At 38.4% G+C, this 21,026-nt stretch overlaps 1 protein-coding gene across 3 annotated transcripts in view; it reads right to left on the reverse strand.

Moving 5' to 3' along the window:
- LOC114137711 (SH3 and PX domain-containing protein 2A) overlaps positions 1-21,026 on the reverse strand; it is a 70,573-nt gene that overhangs the window by 33,247 nt on the left and 16,300 nt on the right. For 2 of the 3 annotated variants that reach the window (XM_028006501.1, XM_028006502.1), the window contains exons 2-6: positions 18,871-18,951; positions 13,445-13,520; positions 12,509-12,585; positions 11,771-11,862; positions 6,260-6,291 (exon numbers count right to left, since the gene is read on the reverse strand). In XM_028006501.1, coding sequence (XP_027862302.1) covers positions 6,260-6,291; positions 11,771-11,862; positions 12,509-12,585; positions 13,445-13,520; positions 18,871-18,951 — 358 coding nt within the window. Of the gene's footprint in view, positions 1-6,259; positions 6,292-11,770; positions 11,863-12,508; positions 12,586-13,444; positions 13,521-14,704; positions 17,308-18,870; positions 18,952-21,026 lie in introns of those variants that run through there. The other variant, XM_028006503.1, reaches the window with a different exon arrangement.

The following is a 21,026-nucleotide window of genomic DNA, read 5'->3' on the forward strand; positions in this document are numbered from 1 at the left end:
TAACAAGAGAGAATGAAAACCCTACAGCAATTTCAGCTTTGTACATTAAATGTAGTTTCAATTATTTCAAAGATTATAGAAAAATTTCTCTCTTAAGTCTTATAATGGATGCTATAGGTTGGGAATATTTCATACCTGAAATGTATCTTTACATAATTCAGTACTTTTTGTACTTAGCACAAATAGATTTTTTAGTTTGTGAGATGCACCAAGCAATCATCGTGACCACTTGAATGCCACTGAATAGTGAAAACTCAAAACTCAAACCGTTGTTCGATCAGTGAACGCACCACACATAAGTGCCACCAGAGTTAACAACAACTGTCTGTGGTGTGGAGGTTGTTAAAGTAGGAAAAAGACTCAAAGTTAGCTTTCATCTGACATAAGCTTAAAAATTGAGTCAGATGGTCCACACAAGCTGTAAGATGTTGTTGAAACAAAAAAACTGTGGTTTATGCATCCAGTTTCTCCTTTGCTGTATTCTGCCACAATTATCAAAAAGGTCTGGATCTCAGGGTTTGACCATGAAATTATTGATTTGCAGCTCACCACCTCGCCAACTACCACAGTCTCATTGCGGATTGAAAATGGAGATGTTTGTGTTGATGTAAATTCACAAGCTAAGCAACGAATGCAGTCTGCTGACTATCGAACCACTTGCGTGCAACACCCAGCTCAGGCCGGCTTGTCCTCCCCTGAGGTGGTTCCAAAAAAAGGGGAAGAACCGTGCAGTAACTGCAAATGGAGACTAATCCAGCTGGGGATAATTGGAAGGGAGTAGATTGAAAGCCAAGCTGAAAAAAGGGGCTAAAGAAGCCAACTTTGGAGCATTCAGTTTATATTTATTGTAAGCTGAGCTTGACTTGGAAATATTAGGAGTCGTTTGGAAAACTCAGAGTAAAGGAAGTATGAAAAGAGTGATGTTGACAGATTTATGGTAACTGTGCTGTTCCCTAATATAAGATACCAAAGACAAATAAACACGTCAACTCCAAATCAATTTGTCCTCGTTTTAAAGAGTAAAACACTCGTTTAACAACGATTGCTTCCTTTCACAGATGATGTGATGTCGTCTCTGCTCCTAACATAAATACGTAACGACGGTTCACAGCCGGATTGATGGAAAAACATATTTTGAAGGCTGTTAATTAACATACTGAGGTTCGAAATTGGCCGCACCACTTTGATCAGTCCCTTTGTATTTTTTTTTTATTTGGAAAAAATCTAATAACCAAAAGGAAAACAGCAGTAAATACTGGAGTCAGCAAGAACAACGACGTTTACTGCTCATTTTTAAAGATGGAAACATCTGTATGCATCAGCTCCTCCAACTGTGGTATCTGTATGGAGTCCAGAACATTGTTTTGTGCCCACGTCTCAGCCAAACGCTTTATCTGAATATTCTGCTGCATTCTTGTCAGCACTTCCTTCTCATCCAATTTGTTTGATGGAGATATTGCATTCCCTATGACAGTTGAGGAAAGATATGGTTTAGACTTCCTTCATTATCATCTTCCGGCTTGGCCTGCTCTTCAGCTAACCGGGCGTAATGAAACCTGTCAGTTACTTCTGCATGTAAACTATTTAACAGCACACTCACATAAAAGATGTAAAAACGTGACAAAAGTTTGAACAGAACTAAATAAGGTGGCATAAGTCAGAATCTGCAGCTGTTCCAAAAAAAAAAAGAGAGAGAGAAGCGAGTGCTGGATGTCAAGCAGTTTAGAAAAACCGACTGAGCTTAATGACTTCCTTCTCTAGTTTGCAATCGCACCCATCTGCAAATGCAAACAAACATACAGACCTCCTGACCCACCCAGTGTCTGACTCATTACCCTGCCCCCACCTACAAGCATCCAGTTGACACAGAAACAACCACATGCTCTGTACTGTATACAGACAGTAGCCATCTCCAAAGATCTGCAGCAAAACTATAGACAGCAAGTCTTGCACTGACAGTGCATCAACATGGTCCCCACTTGCCACGTAGGCTGTCCTCTCCTCTCCAGCTGCTTTTCACATGCTCTGCACACCCCCAAGCACTCCAATCTTTTTCTCTCCTACTTTTTTCCCAAGTTAGATCTGAGGATCTAACTTTTGTTTGACATTCACATATTTAAAAAAGAACCAAATGCTGATGCTTTCGAAGATGACACGATGTTCCTGTACCTCAGACCTGTAAAGCTGTTATGACAGCATGTTTCTTCATCAGTCGCAGTCATCTGACAATGATTTATGCTAACAAGCAGTCAAGCCTAAAAGCTCATTTATATGCCGCAAAGGATGCAGAAGATCTCCATAAAACAGCAGGAGGGCTGTGATGGACTAGTAAGCCTGGACTGTTTCAACTTAAAAAAAAGGTCAAGTTTTACTTTAAAACAATAAATGAGACCTGCTGATGGATATTTGTAAAAACAAAAAAAAAAACTTGTTTAAGTCTCTGTTTATATAAACCATTTTTCATTTCACCACCTTTAGAAAATCTCAAATAATTGTTACTTAGCAGTTGCTGGTTTCAAGGTTTATCGTAAAACAAGACAATAGCTTTTTGCTCAAATTCTGGTATTTCTGTGTTGTCATTAGTTGCATGTTTAGCTGCTCCATTCAACCACATGCATGATATACAAAAATATATCCATCCATCGACTGTACCTCAGGGTTTGGTGCCTATCTCCAGTGGTCATTGGGCAAAAGTACAACCTAGACAGGTCAGTGGTTAAATTAGGTATGATGCAAATTAGCAGACTAAGACAAAACTGTGCATCATACTTGCCATCCATTGTTTAAAAGTGGCTATGTAGGGTCTCCAAGGGTGATTTTTTAGAGACAAATTAAAATTCAGATTTTTGGACTATACAAGGAAGAAAGAGCAACCCGACATTACCCACGAATGTAAGAGGACACAATATAAACAAATTGAAGAAAGGCTTTTCTTCCTTTGGAACCAAGGACCTTTGGTCCTAGCAACTGCACCACTGCAGCCAATCACTAAATTATTTTATCCATCTTGTTCTTTTGGTTTTTCTTGTTGTTTTAAATTGGTAGTATGAAACCAAATGAGATTCATACGGTAGCAGCATACCATACGAATGTCAAACCTAATTTTGACACCAACAAATCTCATGAAAGCACTGTCATGGAAACAAAGGGATTGAACGCTTAAAGTGAATTATCAGCTTTGAGTTAGTGATTCTCCGATTTCCTCTGCTTGCCAGGTAAACAGAGCTGAACCTCTAACCATTCGCAGTTTTGTGGTGAAAAGCTACATTCTCCTCTTCAGGGCAGGGGCTCAGGAAACTCTTCTGGATACCCCAGCACCATAATTATGAAACCTATAAGCTGCAAGTACAGCAAAAAAAACTCACCACAGACTCACTTTATCTGCTATCCTGCTTTAAAAGGGAAATATTACTTTTAAACCACTAATGTCCAGAAAGGGGACTACAGTGAATGTTTCCAAATCAAATAATTACAACAGCTAGAACAAAAGGAACAAAATCTTAGGACTAGGTTGTTGTGTGTTCTCACCATTGTTTTCATTACTAACCATTAACCATTAAAAGCTAATTAATAAGAGCTGAGCAGTGAGAAGCACTATATGGAAAATGGCTCAAGGATTTTTAACCGGTCTGATAGCTTCCACAGGCTGAATATAGGCTTAACACACACATACTCTCTCACACACACATGCACAGCTGAAATAAGACAAATTTTCCATTTCTCTATGTGGATGGAATCCCCCATCATCTACCGCCTCAATGCAATGGAATGAATGCTGAAATAAGGTAGGGATCTTATTTCATGTTGGTGACAACTCCCATGCAGCCTCTCCACCCACAAAAAGAGAACAAAGTTGTGTCCACTTTTCACCTACTGAAACTTTTATGGGCCAGCTACGACACAGGCCTTCATAGCTCCAACGCGTTACAGAAAGGATGGCCAAAGAAGCTCCATCTGACTGCAGAAGAGCGCTTAATTTAGTAATACATGTGGGTATTCTAAGACTGCATGCATGCAAGAGCGTGCACATACAAACATGCAAAATCTGCACAGCTGTTCACTAAACCGCCTTCATACTTTTCCTTCTGACTCCTACGCTCATATCCCCCATGCTCAGCTGAGTCACACTCTCTGCCTTCCTTGAACTCTCTTACACACACACATACACACACACACCCAGGTTAACCCAAAAGCCAAAGCAGGCAGAGGAAATGAAGAGGCACTAACAGGTGGTCTTGGTCTCCATGCACTGTATTAAACAGTTGAGAAGTGAAATTTTAAAAAAAAAAAAGAAAAAAAAATAGTGTCCACTAACAAAAAAAATGGTGTCCATAATAATTTAGCATTATATATTCCTGCAACATCATAATTGCCTATCACCTTAAAAAAATGAATAGTGGTGATGTGCCAAAATAAATTTTTATTCAACAGTTAATCTTAAAAAAATAATAATTTAACTTAATGTAGATAATTACTTTGGTAAACAGAGCTGACCCTCTGTGTGTGTGTATATATATATATATATATATATATATATATATATATATATATATATATATATATATATATGCTGGAATAATTAGCTGGCCAAAGGAGGAGATAAAAGCCACGGATATTAAGACTAGAAAACTACTAACAATGCATGGAGGGTTCCATCCCAAATCCAGCACCCTGAGACTGTACACGAGCCGCAAGGAAGGAGGCAGAGGACTAGTGAGTGTGAGAACCACAATCCAGGACGAAACAACTAAGATCCATAAATACATCAGGGACAAAGCCTCAACAGACAATGTGCTCAGTGAATATCTCAGACAACAGGGAATGGAGGTTGAGGTGCCAGAGATACCATCATGGGAGGACAAGCCCCTACATGGGATGTACCACCAGCAAATAACCCAAGTGGCTGAAATCAGTAAATCCTACCAATGGCTGGAAAAAGCTGGACTCAAGGACACCACAGAGGCCCTCATCCTGGCCGCCCAGGAACAGGCCTTAAACACCAGAGCAATAGAGGCCCAGATCTACCACACCAGACAAGACCCAAGGTGTAGGTTGTGCAAGGAGGCCCCTGAGACAGTCCAGCACATAACAGCAGGGTGCAAGATACTGGCAGGGAAAGCGTACATGGAACGACATAACCAAGTTGCAGGCATAGTGTACAGAAACATCTGTGCAGAATATGGACTGGAAACCCCGAGATCAAAGTGGGAAACACCCCCAAAGGTGACGGAGAACTCCAGAGCTAAGATCCTGTGGGACTTCCAGATCCAGACAGACAAAATGGTAATGGCGAACCAACCAGACATTGTCGTAGTGGATAAACAACAGAGGAAAGCCGTTGTGGTAGATGTAGCAATACCAAGCGACTGCAACATCAGGAAAAAGGAGCACAAGAAACTAGAGAAATACCAGGGCCTGAGGGAGGAACTGGAGAGGGCCTGGAAGGTGAAGACCACAGTGGTGCCTGTGGTCATCGGGGCCCTCGGGGCAGTCACCCCCAAACTGGACCAATGGCTACAACAGATCCCAGGAACAACATCAGACATCTCAGTCCAGAAATGTGCAGTCCTTGGCACAGCCAAGATACTGCGCAGAACCCTCAAGCTCCCAGGCCTCTGGTAGAGGACCCGAGCTCAGAGGATAAGAACCACCCGCGGTGGGTGAGAAGGGAATTTATTTTTTTTATATATATATACTGTATATATACAGTACACTGTATATATATATATATTATTTTTTTTTTTATTAAGTTGTTGTAAACAGTGGTGTACTGATTGGCACCCAAGGTAAAGATGGCAAGGCTTTTATTGCAGAAAAAGCCTTCAAGCCCATAGATTTTTTTTACCATGCTTCCATCAATAGTGATATGTTGTTGTTTATTTGTTTGTTTGTTTTTAAATCAGATTCTACTATGATTTTTTATCACACAACCATATTGTTTGTTGCAGTTAGTCTCATCTGACGAAAGCACTGGGTTTTGATTAAAGACTCATTTACATTTAGGTTTATGCAAAGGCTTCCTATTGACATGGCTCTTTAACAATAGCTTTTGCGCATTTTGCCAAGAAGACCATAGAGTATTACATATGGAGTATGTGAATCGTAATCTGAAGAACAACATTTAATTTATGATTAAGCATGTTTTGTGTAAAATATGTTTAATGTAGCTGTACAACATGACCTTAATGCCAGACTATCAATAGATGTAAATCAAAGAGTCTATCAAACATTAATGGTAAAGGCTCAGAGATGTTCTTACCTGATTTCCGTTTTCCAGATCCTCCACAGTCTCTGAAAAAGAAACAACACCAGAGTACCATGATCAAAGGGAGTGGACATTGATCGAACTGGATCAATCTGGTAACTGGTTACATCTGAACCTCTTAATGCAGACCATCCGAGTGCAGTTGGCACAAAACTATCTGCCAAGCCCTTGTGGAGAATGCATGCAGAACTTGACCCACGACCAAAGGGAGGGAGTCCGGGTGGGACAGAAATGGGTGAGTCGTACAGTAATGATGCCAAAACCGGAGCCAAAGCAAAACTTCAGCCAGCATACCGTGTGTAAATGCATTATATCGGTTCTAATATTAGATGCCAGCGCTATGCAGCTGCCTAGTTTTAACAGAACGGCATTTATTGACCGGATAACAGTGTCATATCTCCCTGTGAAGTCTCATTCATGCTCTGACGTGAAAGGCTTCTTTCTTGAGTGGCTAAACTCAGATCGTTAGTGTGAGAGAACCTGTTCTGTTCTTTAACCTACTAAAGTCAAAGAGGAGCAAATTTCCACTCACTATGTTCCTGCTTATTCTAATTGTCAGTGTGTGAATAGAAATAGCAAATGCATTGACAGAAAAGTCTTAGATTTTTTAAGTAAATATTTTAAACCTTGATTGGTTAAATACATTTATGTACTTATTAATTCTTAAGTTTCTTTCTAAATGTTGCACCTGTTAAATCAAATACAGAAGTGTATTTTCTTGCTTTGCTTGTGCACAGCATTAGCTCATTCAGAAGAGATCACTTTTGATGTCTGTCATTTATTCTCCAGCTGTGCCAGAGGAGTTATACAGCAATTATTTTGCAATTACTAAAATTAGTCAGAAACACAAAATGACTACATGACAAATGCATTAATTAGTTCCTCATTAAGGTGCTGTCCACTCAGTTTGAGTGATCACTCTTCATCCCCTAAACTGCATAAACATAAATGGGGGTGCATCATGAGGTGGGAACAGGTAAATATTTCAAACCACAAGACCATTTTCAGAAGTTTGGGATGGCTGCTCTTCCTCATTTAGTTAACTGGGCAGCGGAGAGAAGAGTGATGAGAAGCTGAGGTTTGACACAGATGGAAACAGACACCTGGCTCTCTGGAGAGGCCAGCAGCAGGACCGGAGCCAAGGCCAGTCAAGGATATGAGAGCATAGTTGGATAAAACTTGTCTAACAAGTGGCACGCTTATCATCTTCAGTTAACAAAGAAACTTTACTAATGCCAGATGATGATGCTACACTTCTGATATGGCTTTAAAAAAAACCATCAGTAGAGTTTTTATATATACTTCATATAGAGATGGGTCATATAAAGACCCATCTCTAACACTGACAAATCAGCTGGTTACTGGCCTCTGACCAGGGACATGGTGATCAGAAATGATATGTTTGTACTTTTCCAATCTTGTAAACACACTAGACCTAAGGACTAACAGGTTGCAATAACACTCTTTTAAATGGAGTTTGCAGCTGACTCAAAGTTTGCCTTTCAGATCAAGCCGTTTGATCACTGTAACGTTTTGAAGACGTTTTAGAGGATAATTTGCAAATCTGAACAAATAAATAAATCAGGGTTTTTTTCAAGCCAAAAATAAATGTTAGTTTAAACATTTTTTCCCAAAGACTTCATTGTTTTCAGATCTGTGAATAAATTTGATACTTCTACAATAGATACACAAAATTAAACACTTATGTAAACAAAATATCAGGAACAAGATTCATAAAGCGAATGTGGAAGAAAACAGTGCAACTTCAAATTCAAATGCACAATGTTTTAAACTGCAATATTTCTTTCAAACAAAATTCAGAAACTTAATACAAAACAAAATATGATTAGATTTACAGAAAGCTTAAATGTTGAGCTTTATATAATGCTTTACATGCCACACAATAACACTGTGGCAACACCGCCCATGCAGTTGTAATTTTTACATGGAGGTAGGAAATCAGAAATGCGCTGTGTGTTTTTTGGGTGGAGATAAAACTGAGGCTTTGGAGGAAAAAAGCTGAGGATGAAGTAAATGCCTGACCTGTTCTGCTTACTTCTGACCCTCAGCACAAGCTCAGAGGTGGAGTTATATATTCCTCCCAGGAGGAGACTGAGCACACAGCTCAAGCTCTGTGCATTTTCTTCCTAATTCTAACCATTAGGACCAAGGAGAAAAGTTTCTTTGAACTCATTAAGACTTTGTGCCCATTTTTAGTGCAAACCAGCACTGCAGAGACTTGTTTTCACTGTGTATATGTCAGTATCTTTAAAAGTCCAAACCCTTCTTGTGTATTGAGAAACCTTATGTTTGTACAAGCCTGCAGCTAACTCTTCATAGGTGGGCCTGCTAGAAAGGAATGTGAGATATTAGCCCTCCTCTCACATTTTTTTTTTACAGCAACTATACAGTCTGTAACATGACAATGATACAGAGATGCCCAGGCGTGACCTCAGATTTACCTCTGCGGGAGTAACCTCTAATCTCTGTGGTCAACAGGTCGACATCATTGAACTGCAAATCACGATGATAAAGCAGAGTGACTATGTGCACAGAGAAAATGTGCGATGGAGGGGTTTTGTGTGAGGAGGTAATGGCGCTGTACAAAAACACACACAATCCCAGTAAACTCAGGAACAAGTGCCAACAGTTGAAGCAAATCTTGGCCATGGGCAGACACTGATGTCAGCGCTGAAACAGTGCTGCCAAATTAAGCTCCGAGTTGCAAATGAAAAGACTAAAACTTCACTAGAGTTTTACTTGAACAAACAAACTTCCTGAGTTTTACAATTATTACAGTTGTTTTTATGTGGGCGGCTAATTCATCATTTGCTTCAGTTACTAGGGAAGTGCAAATAATCTAAGGAATTAGGGTTAGGGTGTATATGTGTACCAAAAAGTCTGGCCTTGCATGAAAAGTTTTGATTGGATGAGGAATATTAAACCAGACAGAATTGTTGCAAAACAAAATAAATGTTTAAACTGAGTTATTTGTACATAATCTGAAAAAATATAAGGTTAATATCATAATACAATAGTTCACTAAAAATGCATGCAGAGCTTAGTTGCATACTAAGATTGTTACAAGTTAAAATATAGACCAATTTGGCATTTTATATTTTAACCTTTAAATATCAGGTCCTAAATATTTGAAATTTTCATAGTGGTCATTTCCCTGAACACTGACCTCAGCACTGGAGACAGTCTCTACCATTTGCTTCATACATTGGATCTAAAAAGCTTACACAGCCCTGTTAAAATGCCATGTTTTTGGGATGTAAAAACCATGAGACTAATATAATTGTTTCGGACCTTTTCCCACTTTTAATGAGACATAAAGGCTGTCAGGGAGAATCACTCAATTTGATCCATCATTCAGTTATTCTTATTTATTTATCTTACAATATCCCTACAAACACATTCAAATATTAAATGCCGTTATTAAATATTTTTAAATAATCAAGTATTATTATGCTAATTAAGCTGCAGACTCCTTTTCGCCAACAACTTTTCATAAGACTTAAAGCAACAGAACTCCATCCAGAATCACCTTTTATACTGTTATAGACAATTTATCAATAACAAGATCAAATTTGGAATCTGGGATAATACTGTCGTATCAAAGCATGTTTTGGCAAAGTTCAAATGTAATAATTATTTTTTTCCCCCTTATAAGTAATGTTACCATAGATTTTATAAAATATGCAAGATGTGCTTCTTACCACAGTAAGTATGCTATATTTATTTCAATTAATGCCAAGATTATTCTTGCTTTTCTTGCTTGTTCAGCAGCTCCCTCTGGTGTTAGATGGGTATAAAAACAACTTGTCTTGAATTATGTGAATGTTTGTCCATTGAACATTAGGTGGCAGAATCCAACAAGAATAGCAAACAAGTACTGACGCTGGTGGGTTTATTTGCCTATGAGTTGTGAATCCAATACACTGATAGGATTAAAGTTAACCTGATTTTTACAACGTCTTCTGACTGTTAACCCTGCATGGTGTAATTGGAAAAACTAGCTGTTATCTGACATTTTCACTGATTTGTAAAGCATGCTTATAATCACTATTTTGAATTGCACCTTACAGGGAGCATGTTCGCAGAATCACAAACAGATTTTTATACGTCAGTCCAACTGCTTCTTATGAGTAGTCATTTTAAATGGTAGAGCTCCAGCATGAGTAATAGGAGTGTATGGGTGGTATAACTTTTGCACCTCTCAGCTGAAGGTGGGCTGGACTGTGTCAGTGACTGCAGGAGGCTCCCACTTTGAAGTGGGATTAACATGCATGGCTAGTCGAGGTTAGAGGTCGTGGGCCTGGTTGTGGCTGAGAAGTCTCATTTTCAGTCAGAATAATAAACAAGTCCTAAAATTGAAACTTTTCCTAATACATTTCCTAAATTCATCTGAAGTTAAATTTGAAAGACAAAAACATGTACAAAAGAACAGAAATCTTGCAGTCAGTCTATACTGTAATTACTCCCACTCTTTGACTTTGAACTGAGCATGACTAACAACCTGACTGAGGCCTTTATCTGCCCTGAGACCTGAGCTGGCTGAATCGTATGACACCGCTGATCTCTCTTCATTTGTTCCGGCTTCATATGTCACCCCCATGACATCATTATTAATAAAACACGGTGACTTTGGACTAGAGTCAATCCATCATTTCAGACAAAATGAAGCCGTAGGACCAAGATGGGGTCAACACAAATAAAACCATTCCCGGCTGCTGAACCAGACAAACACACTCAGACATGATACTTACAGCCCACCAGACAATGCTTGGTCTCTTAAAGCACCTTGTAAAAGTATTTACTTGTTCAACCTTCAACAAATTTTAAAACGTACAGGATTTCAATTGTTCTTAGAAAAAAAAAAGTGTTATCCATCATTGTCCTCAGCAAGAAGATAAACCTCCGGTTTGCTCCAGTTTGCTGCCTCTAAGTTTCCTTACAGCATTGTGCTGTATTAAGCCCTTACCAGATTCATTGTCCCTGATGCTGAATAATGTCCTAACAGCATGACACTGCCACCAGCATGTTTCACCTTTGAGATGATGTGTTTAGGTTTAAATGCTGTGGCAACCTTATGCCACACATTATCGACCACATTTATAGGCCTTCACAGAACAGCTAAATTTATAGCTGTAGGATAAAATTTCCCACAGCTGGACTCTACTAATAAGGTGTCTTCTAAAGTTGTTGGATGTTCTGAATTTTATTTAGGCATCAATTTATCAAAGTAAAAAGAGGCTGATTACATATCCACACTACACTTCAAAGAAAATTGTAAAGCGTGCATCATTTTCCTTTCCAGCTCACGTCCTTTACTTTGTGTTGGTCTATCACGTAAAATACAATTGAAAATGCAGCCATGGTTTGTGTTTGTAATAAAACACAAGGTAAAAAAAGTTCAAGGAGAATGAATACCTTTGAGATGGAGGTCATGATGTTATTTATAGATGTTGTTTTTTTTTTTATGTATTTCCAGTGACTCACTCTGTGGGAGGGTTGAGGTCCTCTGGTCGGGTTTCAAAGAACTTAAGGACCTCTTCACTTTTCGAAATGGAAGAAGGAAGTTTCATCAAAGCCTGTGGGTAAACATAGCATCTGTGTGTATTTAATTTCATTGGAAGCATTTATGACTTGTGTCATTTCTGGTGAAGCTGCTCAACCAAAACTGAATAAGCTAGTATCTGCAAATTGAGGTAGATGAGAAGACCAGACGGTCTCAGTTTGACAGAAATTCAGTCAAAGCTTGTTAGCCAACTGCATTTATATACAGTAAAGCTTGATGCTTTTACAACAACTTCTCATTAAGAGAAAAACAAAAGCTGTTGCCAAAAGTGACACGAGTGTTCTTTTTTTTTTTCCTCAGAAAAAGAAAGTCGTCTTGAATAACATTTCGGGAGTTCTTGATCATCTGAACAAAAAGAATGCAGAGGAACAGGTCTGAGCTGATTATAGTACTTTTCTCCACAACTGCTGAGTCATTCCTCCTAACCCCGTGTTTTCCATGTTTCTTTCATAGGAGTCCTATTAGCACTGCTGACAGGATATGACCACTACAGATAGAGAAGCTGCTTTCCTGTTGAGGCTGGTGGCGGGGGAGATTAAAAAAAGAGAAGCTGAGCCCTGCATTGAAGATACGAAGGCAAGCGTTTGCGTGTTTCCCAAACTCTATTTGGTGTGTGCTGCAAACAAATGAAAGAAAAAAATGTTTTATGCAATTCTTACGTTGCAGTAGTTATCCAGATGCTTCAGTCTTTTGACAGCTACATCTCTAATGTGACTCCGACGAAACAAGACTTTACCTGAACAAAAACAGAGCAAAAGTTGTGAAATTCAAAAGCAAAAAATGAGGTATACATTTTATCCCCCAAAAATCTTTTTAACTGGCTTATAGACAGTGAAAACAGAGCCCCCTCATTGCTATACTCTGACACTTATCTGGGGGCTGACCTCCAGCAGAATCTAAAAAATAAATTTGACCAAACAGTTCCCTTGCAGAAACACAGCTCAGGCCATGTTGTTCCTCCAGTGTGATCAAAACAACACGGACCATGCCTGAGCTGCGAGACTTATCTAACAAAGGATCTCTTCACTACTCTCCTCCGTTCCGGCCCACAACAACTTTATCAGATTAGACAAATCCTTCTCTGCTAACCTCCTACCGACATGGCCAGCCACAAATTGATTTGGCCCGGCTGCAGCATGGGAGTTGATAAAACAATGCAGTGTGGTGGGCACAGCTGTGGACAGTGTAGGAGGGGAAACAAACAGCCGTTCTGAATGGAAATAGTCAGCCATTTGATTTAATAATTAAAAATTTGATAAATGATATAGATTTGTTTAACTGATAGTCATATTTTTTAAGAATGCTTTGTGTTAACATTGATGATTGTGGTTTACAGTATATAAAAACATATGATCCAGATTATCTGAAAATCACAACATTGTATAAGAACAATAATAAAAGCTTTACGGCTTACTTAAAAGTTTGCACACTGCACTTGGCTCCATTTGCATGAATCGCTGAATCAACGTTGAGCAGTACTGATTTGATGAGCCTGTTGCTCTGCTGAGGTGTTAAGGAATTCCAATTAATTGAACAAGGTGTGTATATAGTTGTTAATTTATTGCCTTGCAACTGTAGAGTGAAACATTTATTACCTGGTAAGAAAGGAATGATTCTCTTCTTGGGATCCTTCTGTCCTGCCTCTATCGGGAATTTGTCAAGGATTCGCATCTGCAAGAGTAAAATGACGTCAATGGTTACGGAAATGTTTCACATTCTCATAAAAAAACACCTGAACTGTTTTTGATGCTAAAAGAAAATAAAATATAAAAGGGATATTAAAACACCACACCTCTTTGTTGTCTCTGTGTGTGAATTAAAACGCATTACATCTATTTGCTACTGAATTAACTAACTTCACTTCACTTTTACATGGTAAGGTTAATTCGCCCATGTTGACTAGGGAAAAAGTACTGAAGATAGAAAACTGGGCTGTTAAACAACAGACACGTAAAGTGTAAACAGCTTACACATAAGAAGCAAGCAACGAAAAATTGTATTAAATTGTAATTGACAAACAGTATCAGCAAAACACACTGGTGTAGTTGTTTCTGCTCTCAGACGGGATTGAATGCTAATACCAGATTAGGGACAAATTTGGAAGCTTGTGCATATCCTTAGGTCATGTATAAACACATGCAATGCTGTGAAAACAATTGTCTCTTAATTTTTTTTTCTGTGTTTACCTCAGTCAAACCTTTCAGATTACCTAACAAATTTGGATGTCAGACAGACACACTGCAAAATGCAGTTTTCAAATGATGGAGAGGCTCAGTAGTGACTCCACGGGAGTTTCCAAAGACAAAAACCACTTCTGACCAAAACAGAACACAAAGGCCAATCTTATGGCATGTTGATGATACCTGGGAATTTGGGGAAAATATTCGATGGGCCTTTTTTGGGATGTGCGTTCTGAGATAAGACTGACACACAATTTCCAAAACAGGTCATAATAACCCACAGTTAAATAAGATGGCGAAAGTGTTATGGTATAGATCTGTTTTACTGCTTCAGGGCCTTGATTGGCATAATTCATGGACCCATGAATTCTGATTTCTGTCAGGAAATCCAGAGGGAGAATGCCCAGCCATCTGTTTGTGACCTTGGACTGTAGACTTGGATTATATGGCAGGAAAATTATTCAAAGTGAAATCCAGGAGAAGTATGCAAGGAGGAATATCTTTTCTTTTTTTTCACAACACTGTGCTGCCATACTCTGTGTATATGCTGCACGCTTTGTGGGGTGGATGAGCATGTTCTGCTGAGTGCAGGAAACAGCAGAGAAGTGTTTTCTGGCAACAAACTTTAATAATTTCATAAATACACATGAGAGACCATCTGTAGTAACAGCAGACCTGAAATCCAGATGTAGTCCTGGCTAAGACGTTTTTGCCTTGCCCTGTTCCAGATGTGCTCCCTCTAACAGCACAGAGTGTGGGTGTCAAACTGAATCACACCGAGCTCCAAGGAGGAGGAGACCTTAAGACTAGTTTCACTATAAACTGATTCAAAAAAAGAACCAGGTGGACAAACAGAATCCAGTTGGTGGGTAAAGTTGGACCCAGCCTGTCTGGGTCTGTAGGAGTTGTTTGTAAGACTTTTCCTCAAAGGGGTGGTTTGGTTTCCCATGTTGCGGTTCTTTGTTTCCCTGGTCAACTCCACTGCCTTTGCTAAATGTCAAAATTACTTGCAGGGCACAGCATTTCCTCCTCTGAACTGGGCAGCTAGGAGGCTTTGGGTTGTGTAAAAAATGACAGTCATCACTTTGTTTAGGGTGAAGCAGAGGGCAGGGCATAAAGAAAAGCATTGGTTAACCACACATGCAGACAAGCCACTAAGATTGAATCCTTTTGCTCCAAGAACTAAGAAGGGCAAAAGCTGACAAATGCATAAAAAACCCACCCTGTCTTTTTGTATGATACAAGATAAATAACAGAGTTTAACAGAAAGGGTACAAACTTCATGTTATAACAATATATTGGCAACTTCATTATTTTTTCTGAACAGGAAAGTTGCACACTCAGCTTCACACTTGAATGTAGCTAATCACCCGTGCAAGTCAGGAAAGTTCACATGATGTGTTCCTATTCAGAAATGAAGATGAAATCATCCTCCAGGACCTGCCTTGACAGTCTCCTGAGCCCACAGATTTTTATGATTTAACGTCAACAACTTAGAAAGACAACATTGCCTACATTATATTTATTATTCATTTTGGGGATACACAACCACATGCAGTGGCTCTCAAAAGTCTTCAGTTTTCCTGTTAAAATGCCATCTTATTTCCTGAAGGCAGTCAAAATTGAGATTTCAAGTAACATTTTGCAAGAGAGCGTGGGTAAGTCATTCTTAAAGATTTTCTTGTTTTGTTTTTGTTTGGTTTTTTTATTGAAATCTTCAGGTTACATGTCACAATAAATCTGGAATAATTTTTTCCATCACAAAAACTCTGGCTTTTCAAAAGAGGTTGTTACGCTTTTATGGGCCACTATGTGTCATAACATATGTGTGTATTGACTGGCAATGTCTCCCCAGTGAAAATGTCTATGCTTAGCAGGTGCAATTATCTTATGACGCCTCTTAGGCTGTTCCCTTAAAAATGGGGTGAGTTCTCCTGAAAGTGGCAGCACATAATTACGACACAAAATTCCAGAAACAGGAGAAAGCAAAGCAGGTTGTCTGAAATAATAACTGTTGACATGTTAAGCAGTTTTACTAAGCTGTGAGAACGAGAGCAGCTAAAACAAAGAGAGACTGAGAACTTCAGCAGACAAAGAAGTGCTCTGGGAGGAATCTGGGACAGGGGGAGTAAGGAGGAATGCTACAGTGGGAAAACGATCTGATTCCATCTCTGGGTTGTTATTTGACACCTACTTGATAGTTGTTTTCTTCAGAAAGGACAGTCGTAAAAGAGTTTTTGTCAAAAACTCTCAGATTTGCTTCGAGAGAATAACATTTTTAATGGAAGAAAAACTCTACCATGTCACACAAATCATTCTACTCATACGTTTAGCAACTTTACCTCTGCTGGATTCAATTCAATTCAAATATACCTTACTTATGCCAAAGGGAAATTAAATGTTTTGTGGAAGTATCTTCAAAGTGTCACTGTGAATGGTGTTCAGTGGGCGGAAAGGATGCTTGGTAGCAGTCAGGCTTGACTTTTTCTGTGACAGTTTCGTAATTGTCATGATAAGCTAACAGCTCAATATCCAGGTACAGAGGATATTCATCAGTAACATAAACAAGACTATCAGCTGTTGGCAAGCACTGCTAATCTACATGCTTTTGCTGCTCCAATTTAAACCTCTGTCTGGTTGTACAGTTAGGAGATGGGCAGAATGATGCTGGAATCGGGGTTGTGATCCTCGCCCATTATGATTGATGGAAGAGACTATTTGAACTTCAACTTTGTCTCTCCACTCTTTGGTCCTGCTCCATGTTCATGAAGCCTCCTTTTCAACTTTTCTGGGATTTGGAGTCATAGTTTGGTACTATAGGAGCTCATGCTAATCTGGTACTCCCAATTGAAAAAAAAGCAATGGTAATTTTTACGCTTACGCTCCACAGCAACTGTCAGAAAGAAAAAAGGTAAGAGCAAAAAGCTTTATGTCTGCACAGCACCCAAAAGCAGAGGGAATAATTGTCCAAATGTGCAACGCGTTAGCCAAAAGAATGATGAACAAAAGTCTACAAAAAGAATAAATCAGACCCGATGTAACAGAGCAACTGCCACATGCTGCCACCATGAGCAAAGCATTTCTAGAACAGGATTCAGCACAACAACTTTGCGCAACAGCAAGCTCACATGATATACCTGTGCATTTCACCTTAACACACAGACGACAATTTTTGGGCCCAAAAACGCAAGCATTGTTTTACTTATGGACCTAACTTTGGACAGTCACATAAAGTCAAAAATTAAATCAACTATTACAGAATTAAACATTTCTTTTCAAAAAAGGTCAACGCATTGCTTTTCATTTTTTGTAATAGTTTCTTGTCTTCTTGCCTTCGTCCAAAATAAATAAATAAATAAAATAGATACATCAGGCAGCTGTGGCTAATTCACAATGTTTCTGTCTGAAACCTTCTTTATCATTATCATAAAAGTCTTTATGACGTTTATGATAATGATATCATAAAACTATATAGTCATAAAAACATTATATAGTCATAAAACTCCAGACTATATAATGTTTTAAAATCACCCCACTGGTTAATCAGCAGAGGAAGACCTAAATTAATGTCAGAGTCACTTTTCAAGTTTAAACCATCAGCTTTCTTGTGTTTGAAAGATGAAACACAAATGTACTTCCATTGCCTTTATGTAAATAACGGGGGGTTCGGGGTTTTTTTTAAACTAACTTGTGAGTAGGATGTAGGTCAGACAAATCAAAATGCAGACAGAATAAAGCTGATCCTGTTCCAATTTCTTCCAAAAATAATGACGACTAAGGGCTTTTAGAAAAGGTCTCTGTCCAAAAGGAAACCAGGCCAGCATGCACACTCCCCATGTGGAAAGCCCTTAAGCTTGACGAACTGACGAGTGCACCCCCTCTTACGTCAAACTTGCAGGTCATAAAACATTTCCTTTGCACATGTAAAAGATTATTTGATACATTTTGCACAACACTGCAAAAAAGGCTTACTGAGCAACTGGATGTCTTGTCAGATGGAAATATCCTGTTCTTCCAATTGATTATAGTTTACTAGCCACTGGGTGTATTGTTTGCATTTCCTCTGCAGAAAATGTTTGTATATTGAGGAACAAGAAGGACACTATGTCAGTCATTTTGTAGTGACAGCCACTCATTTGTTGCTCTTCAACAAATGATTTACAGTGCCAGACGAACACACGTCTACACCAGGAAACCACAGATGTGACTAATGATTACGCAGACAGGAGAGATCCTCTGTTGTAGTCTCATTGAGCAGCTGAATTTTCCAGGGTATTGCTAAGGGACCGGAAAACAAAAGGCTTCCTGCAAGCAGCCCATCGGAGTCACGGCGTTCTGGAATTCAGTCTGGAAGAAGGGGTTATCAGACAGAAGCAAGAGGCATGCAGGAATGATGTGTTTTTCTAGATTTAAACCTCTCTTACATTTAAACTTCAATGTAGGCCTCATTGAAGTTTAAATTCATTATCTTTCCAACAAACAAGCTGTATCATGCGTTAATTTAAGCATTTCAGATATATCCTCTGGAGGGCTTTTGCTTGACTTTTTTTGGAGACTTTGCATTCTGACAGAGGTCATGTTTTTTTCCTGTATCTGCTGTCTGGATTTCCCCTTTTGTCTTGGTTCTAAGCAGTCATCCTAAAATAGGTTTAACACAAAAGCAAAGCATCTGCATCAGCTGAGCAGAAAGCAGAGGCCTTAAGGTCACACAGACTTTATTGAGTATAATTAGCAACACTAGATGAGGCAACCCTAAACAGAAAATGTCAAGTTTTGATAAGTATTCTATAAATGTGAATTAAAGCTGTGAAAGACTTTTTTTTTTTGCAAGCGTGACTTACCTGCAGGTCAAAAAACTTGCTATATCTTCGGTAGATGACATGGGAACTGGAGTCTGAGTAAGTCACTTTGATAAGATATACCTACAGAAGAAAAAGTAGACAAAAAAGCCTGGTTAGGAACACTTAGCAAAGGACACAAGGCACCACTTTATCCCTCCTGACTTAACTTCAAACGTTCTCAGAGGTCAAATAAACAAATTAAATCTCTCTTTTTTGATCACACTTCAGACAGCATTATGGGAATTGACAAGTAAACAACAGATTTCAATTACTAACTTGATAAATTCTTTAAAAATGGTTTACGCTCAAGTCAGTGTGGTTGAGAATGGGTGATTTATAACTGTTTACAATATAGATCAATAGTTGGCTTCATAGCGGCCACTGTTAAAGATCATTTCCATTGAATCAAAAGCTTCTAAAAACAGTGACTGTGACCACAAATAAGTGATAAAGAAAATCAACTACAGGTGGAGAAACTAAACAAAGCTTATGCTAAAAGAAACCTGATGTGTGATAACCCAATATTACAGAACCTGTGTCTGTGAATTGGAAAACAGAAAGTAAAGTTGGTGTTAGTGGCTACTTAACTGATTAAAGTCTTAGTAAAAGAGTATAAAACAGTGAAGAAATATGACTAGAGTCATCTCAAACATGGATGCTGCTGTGGAAGTGGGGAATGTGGAGATAATGTTAGAAACTGATGCATTTAACTAAGTAAATCTCAATCAAAAAAAATACTGAATCACAGTCAAGATCATGCCATCTTAGAATTATGCCACATGTGCTTCTTTGTTGTTGCATAAAAACTATACCGATTACATCCACTAAATTTTACATCCACCTGAATTTTGTATGGCCTTGAGCACTAATAATGCAACACAAAAACACAATCTACAGTTGTCACATTGCCATGTAACAGAGTGCAGGCAACCAAATACACAATAACATGCTGAAATAGATCAAACTCACATTCTATAAAATTAACAATTTTAGATTTATGGCCCGTCTAGTTGGCTTAATTGTTTTTTCTTAAATTACACTACAAAGGGTGGCAGAAAGATATGAAAGCAGAAAAGCAAGAAATAAAATCAGTAAACAGGACATATCAAATGACACAAAGACCAGCAGCTTTTGTTTCATCCACATTTCCTCATACCTCTCAGTTTAGGTGGAACTTATTAACCTCTGTCTATTTGCCAAGACTGCATGGTAGACTTGGTAATTGTTCTTTTAAATGCCAATCTCATTTAGCAGTAAATTTATTTCAATAATTCAATTCAAAAGCTGAAACTTTTGTAATCTATGGTTGTGCCTGGTAATATTTCTGTACTTTTGTAATTTTGAGTCTTTAGCACCAAACCATAATTGTCAACTGTAATAAAAATGAGTATGTTTTACTTTTTCAATGAAATTCCTGAAATGAATACATTTTTCAATGATATTTCAACTTGATAAGATGTCCAGTATTCCATGATTAATTTAGCAAAATATCAAAGTTGTGTTGTATATTATATGGATAAATCATTAGTCCATGTACTACTCAAACAAAGAGGCTTACTGTTAAAGACAAAAAGCATAACATGACAATAAAAAAACTTTTTTTTCAACCTTTGTCTCACTATTGTTGTCTAGCAATGCACATGGAATCAATGAAATACTCTACTTACAATCATAGTGTTTCAGAAGTTAGCTCTTTTGCACGTGGTCTCAAGCTGTTGTGCATCAAGTTGGAAATGCAGTTTTGGTTGTGTAAACATTTCATCACGTAAAGACTGAGACCAAAGCAAGTTTTCTATCAACACTCTATTGAGAGACAAGCAGCCTGGCGGATTAGTGTGAGGATGACTAAAGCAGTGGTACAATGTTAAATATAAGAGACGTTTGATTAATTTGGATCGAAACAAAAGTTATCTGCAAAGTGTGGCTGAAACACGAAAGAGTTACTTCTTTCTGATGAACTAAACCTGGAATGTTATTTTTCAGGTTTAGTTTATTTTAGTTTAGTACGTAGAAATCTTGTAAATAAGATTTCTACGTACATCACCACTGTCATTTTGCAGCTCCTGTGCCACGTGTTCCTGGAAGAAAGTGACAATTTACCAGTGGGGACAAAAACAAAGAGCTGCTTCTTTCCTCTGTCAAACCGGACAAGAATT

Source organism: Xiphophorus couchianus, chromosome 22, assembly GCF_001444195.1.
Source record: "Xiphophorus couchianus chromosome 22, X_couchianus-1.0, whole genome shotgun sequence".
NCBI classification, from domain to species: Eukaryota; Metazoa; Chordata; class Actinopteri; order Cyprinodontiformes; family Poeciliidae; genus Xiphophorus; species Xiphophorus couchianus.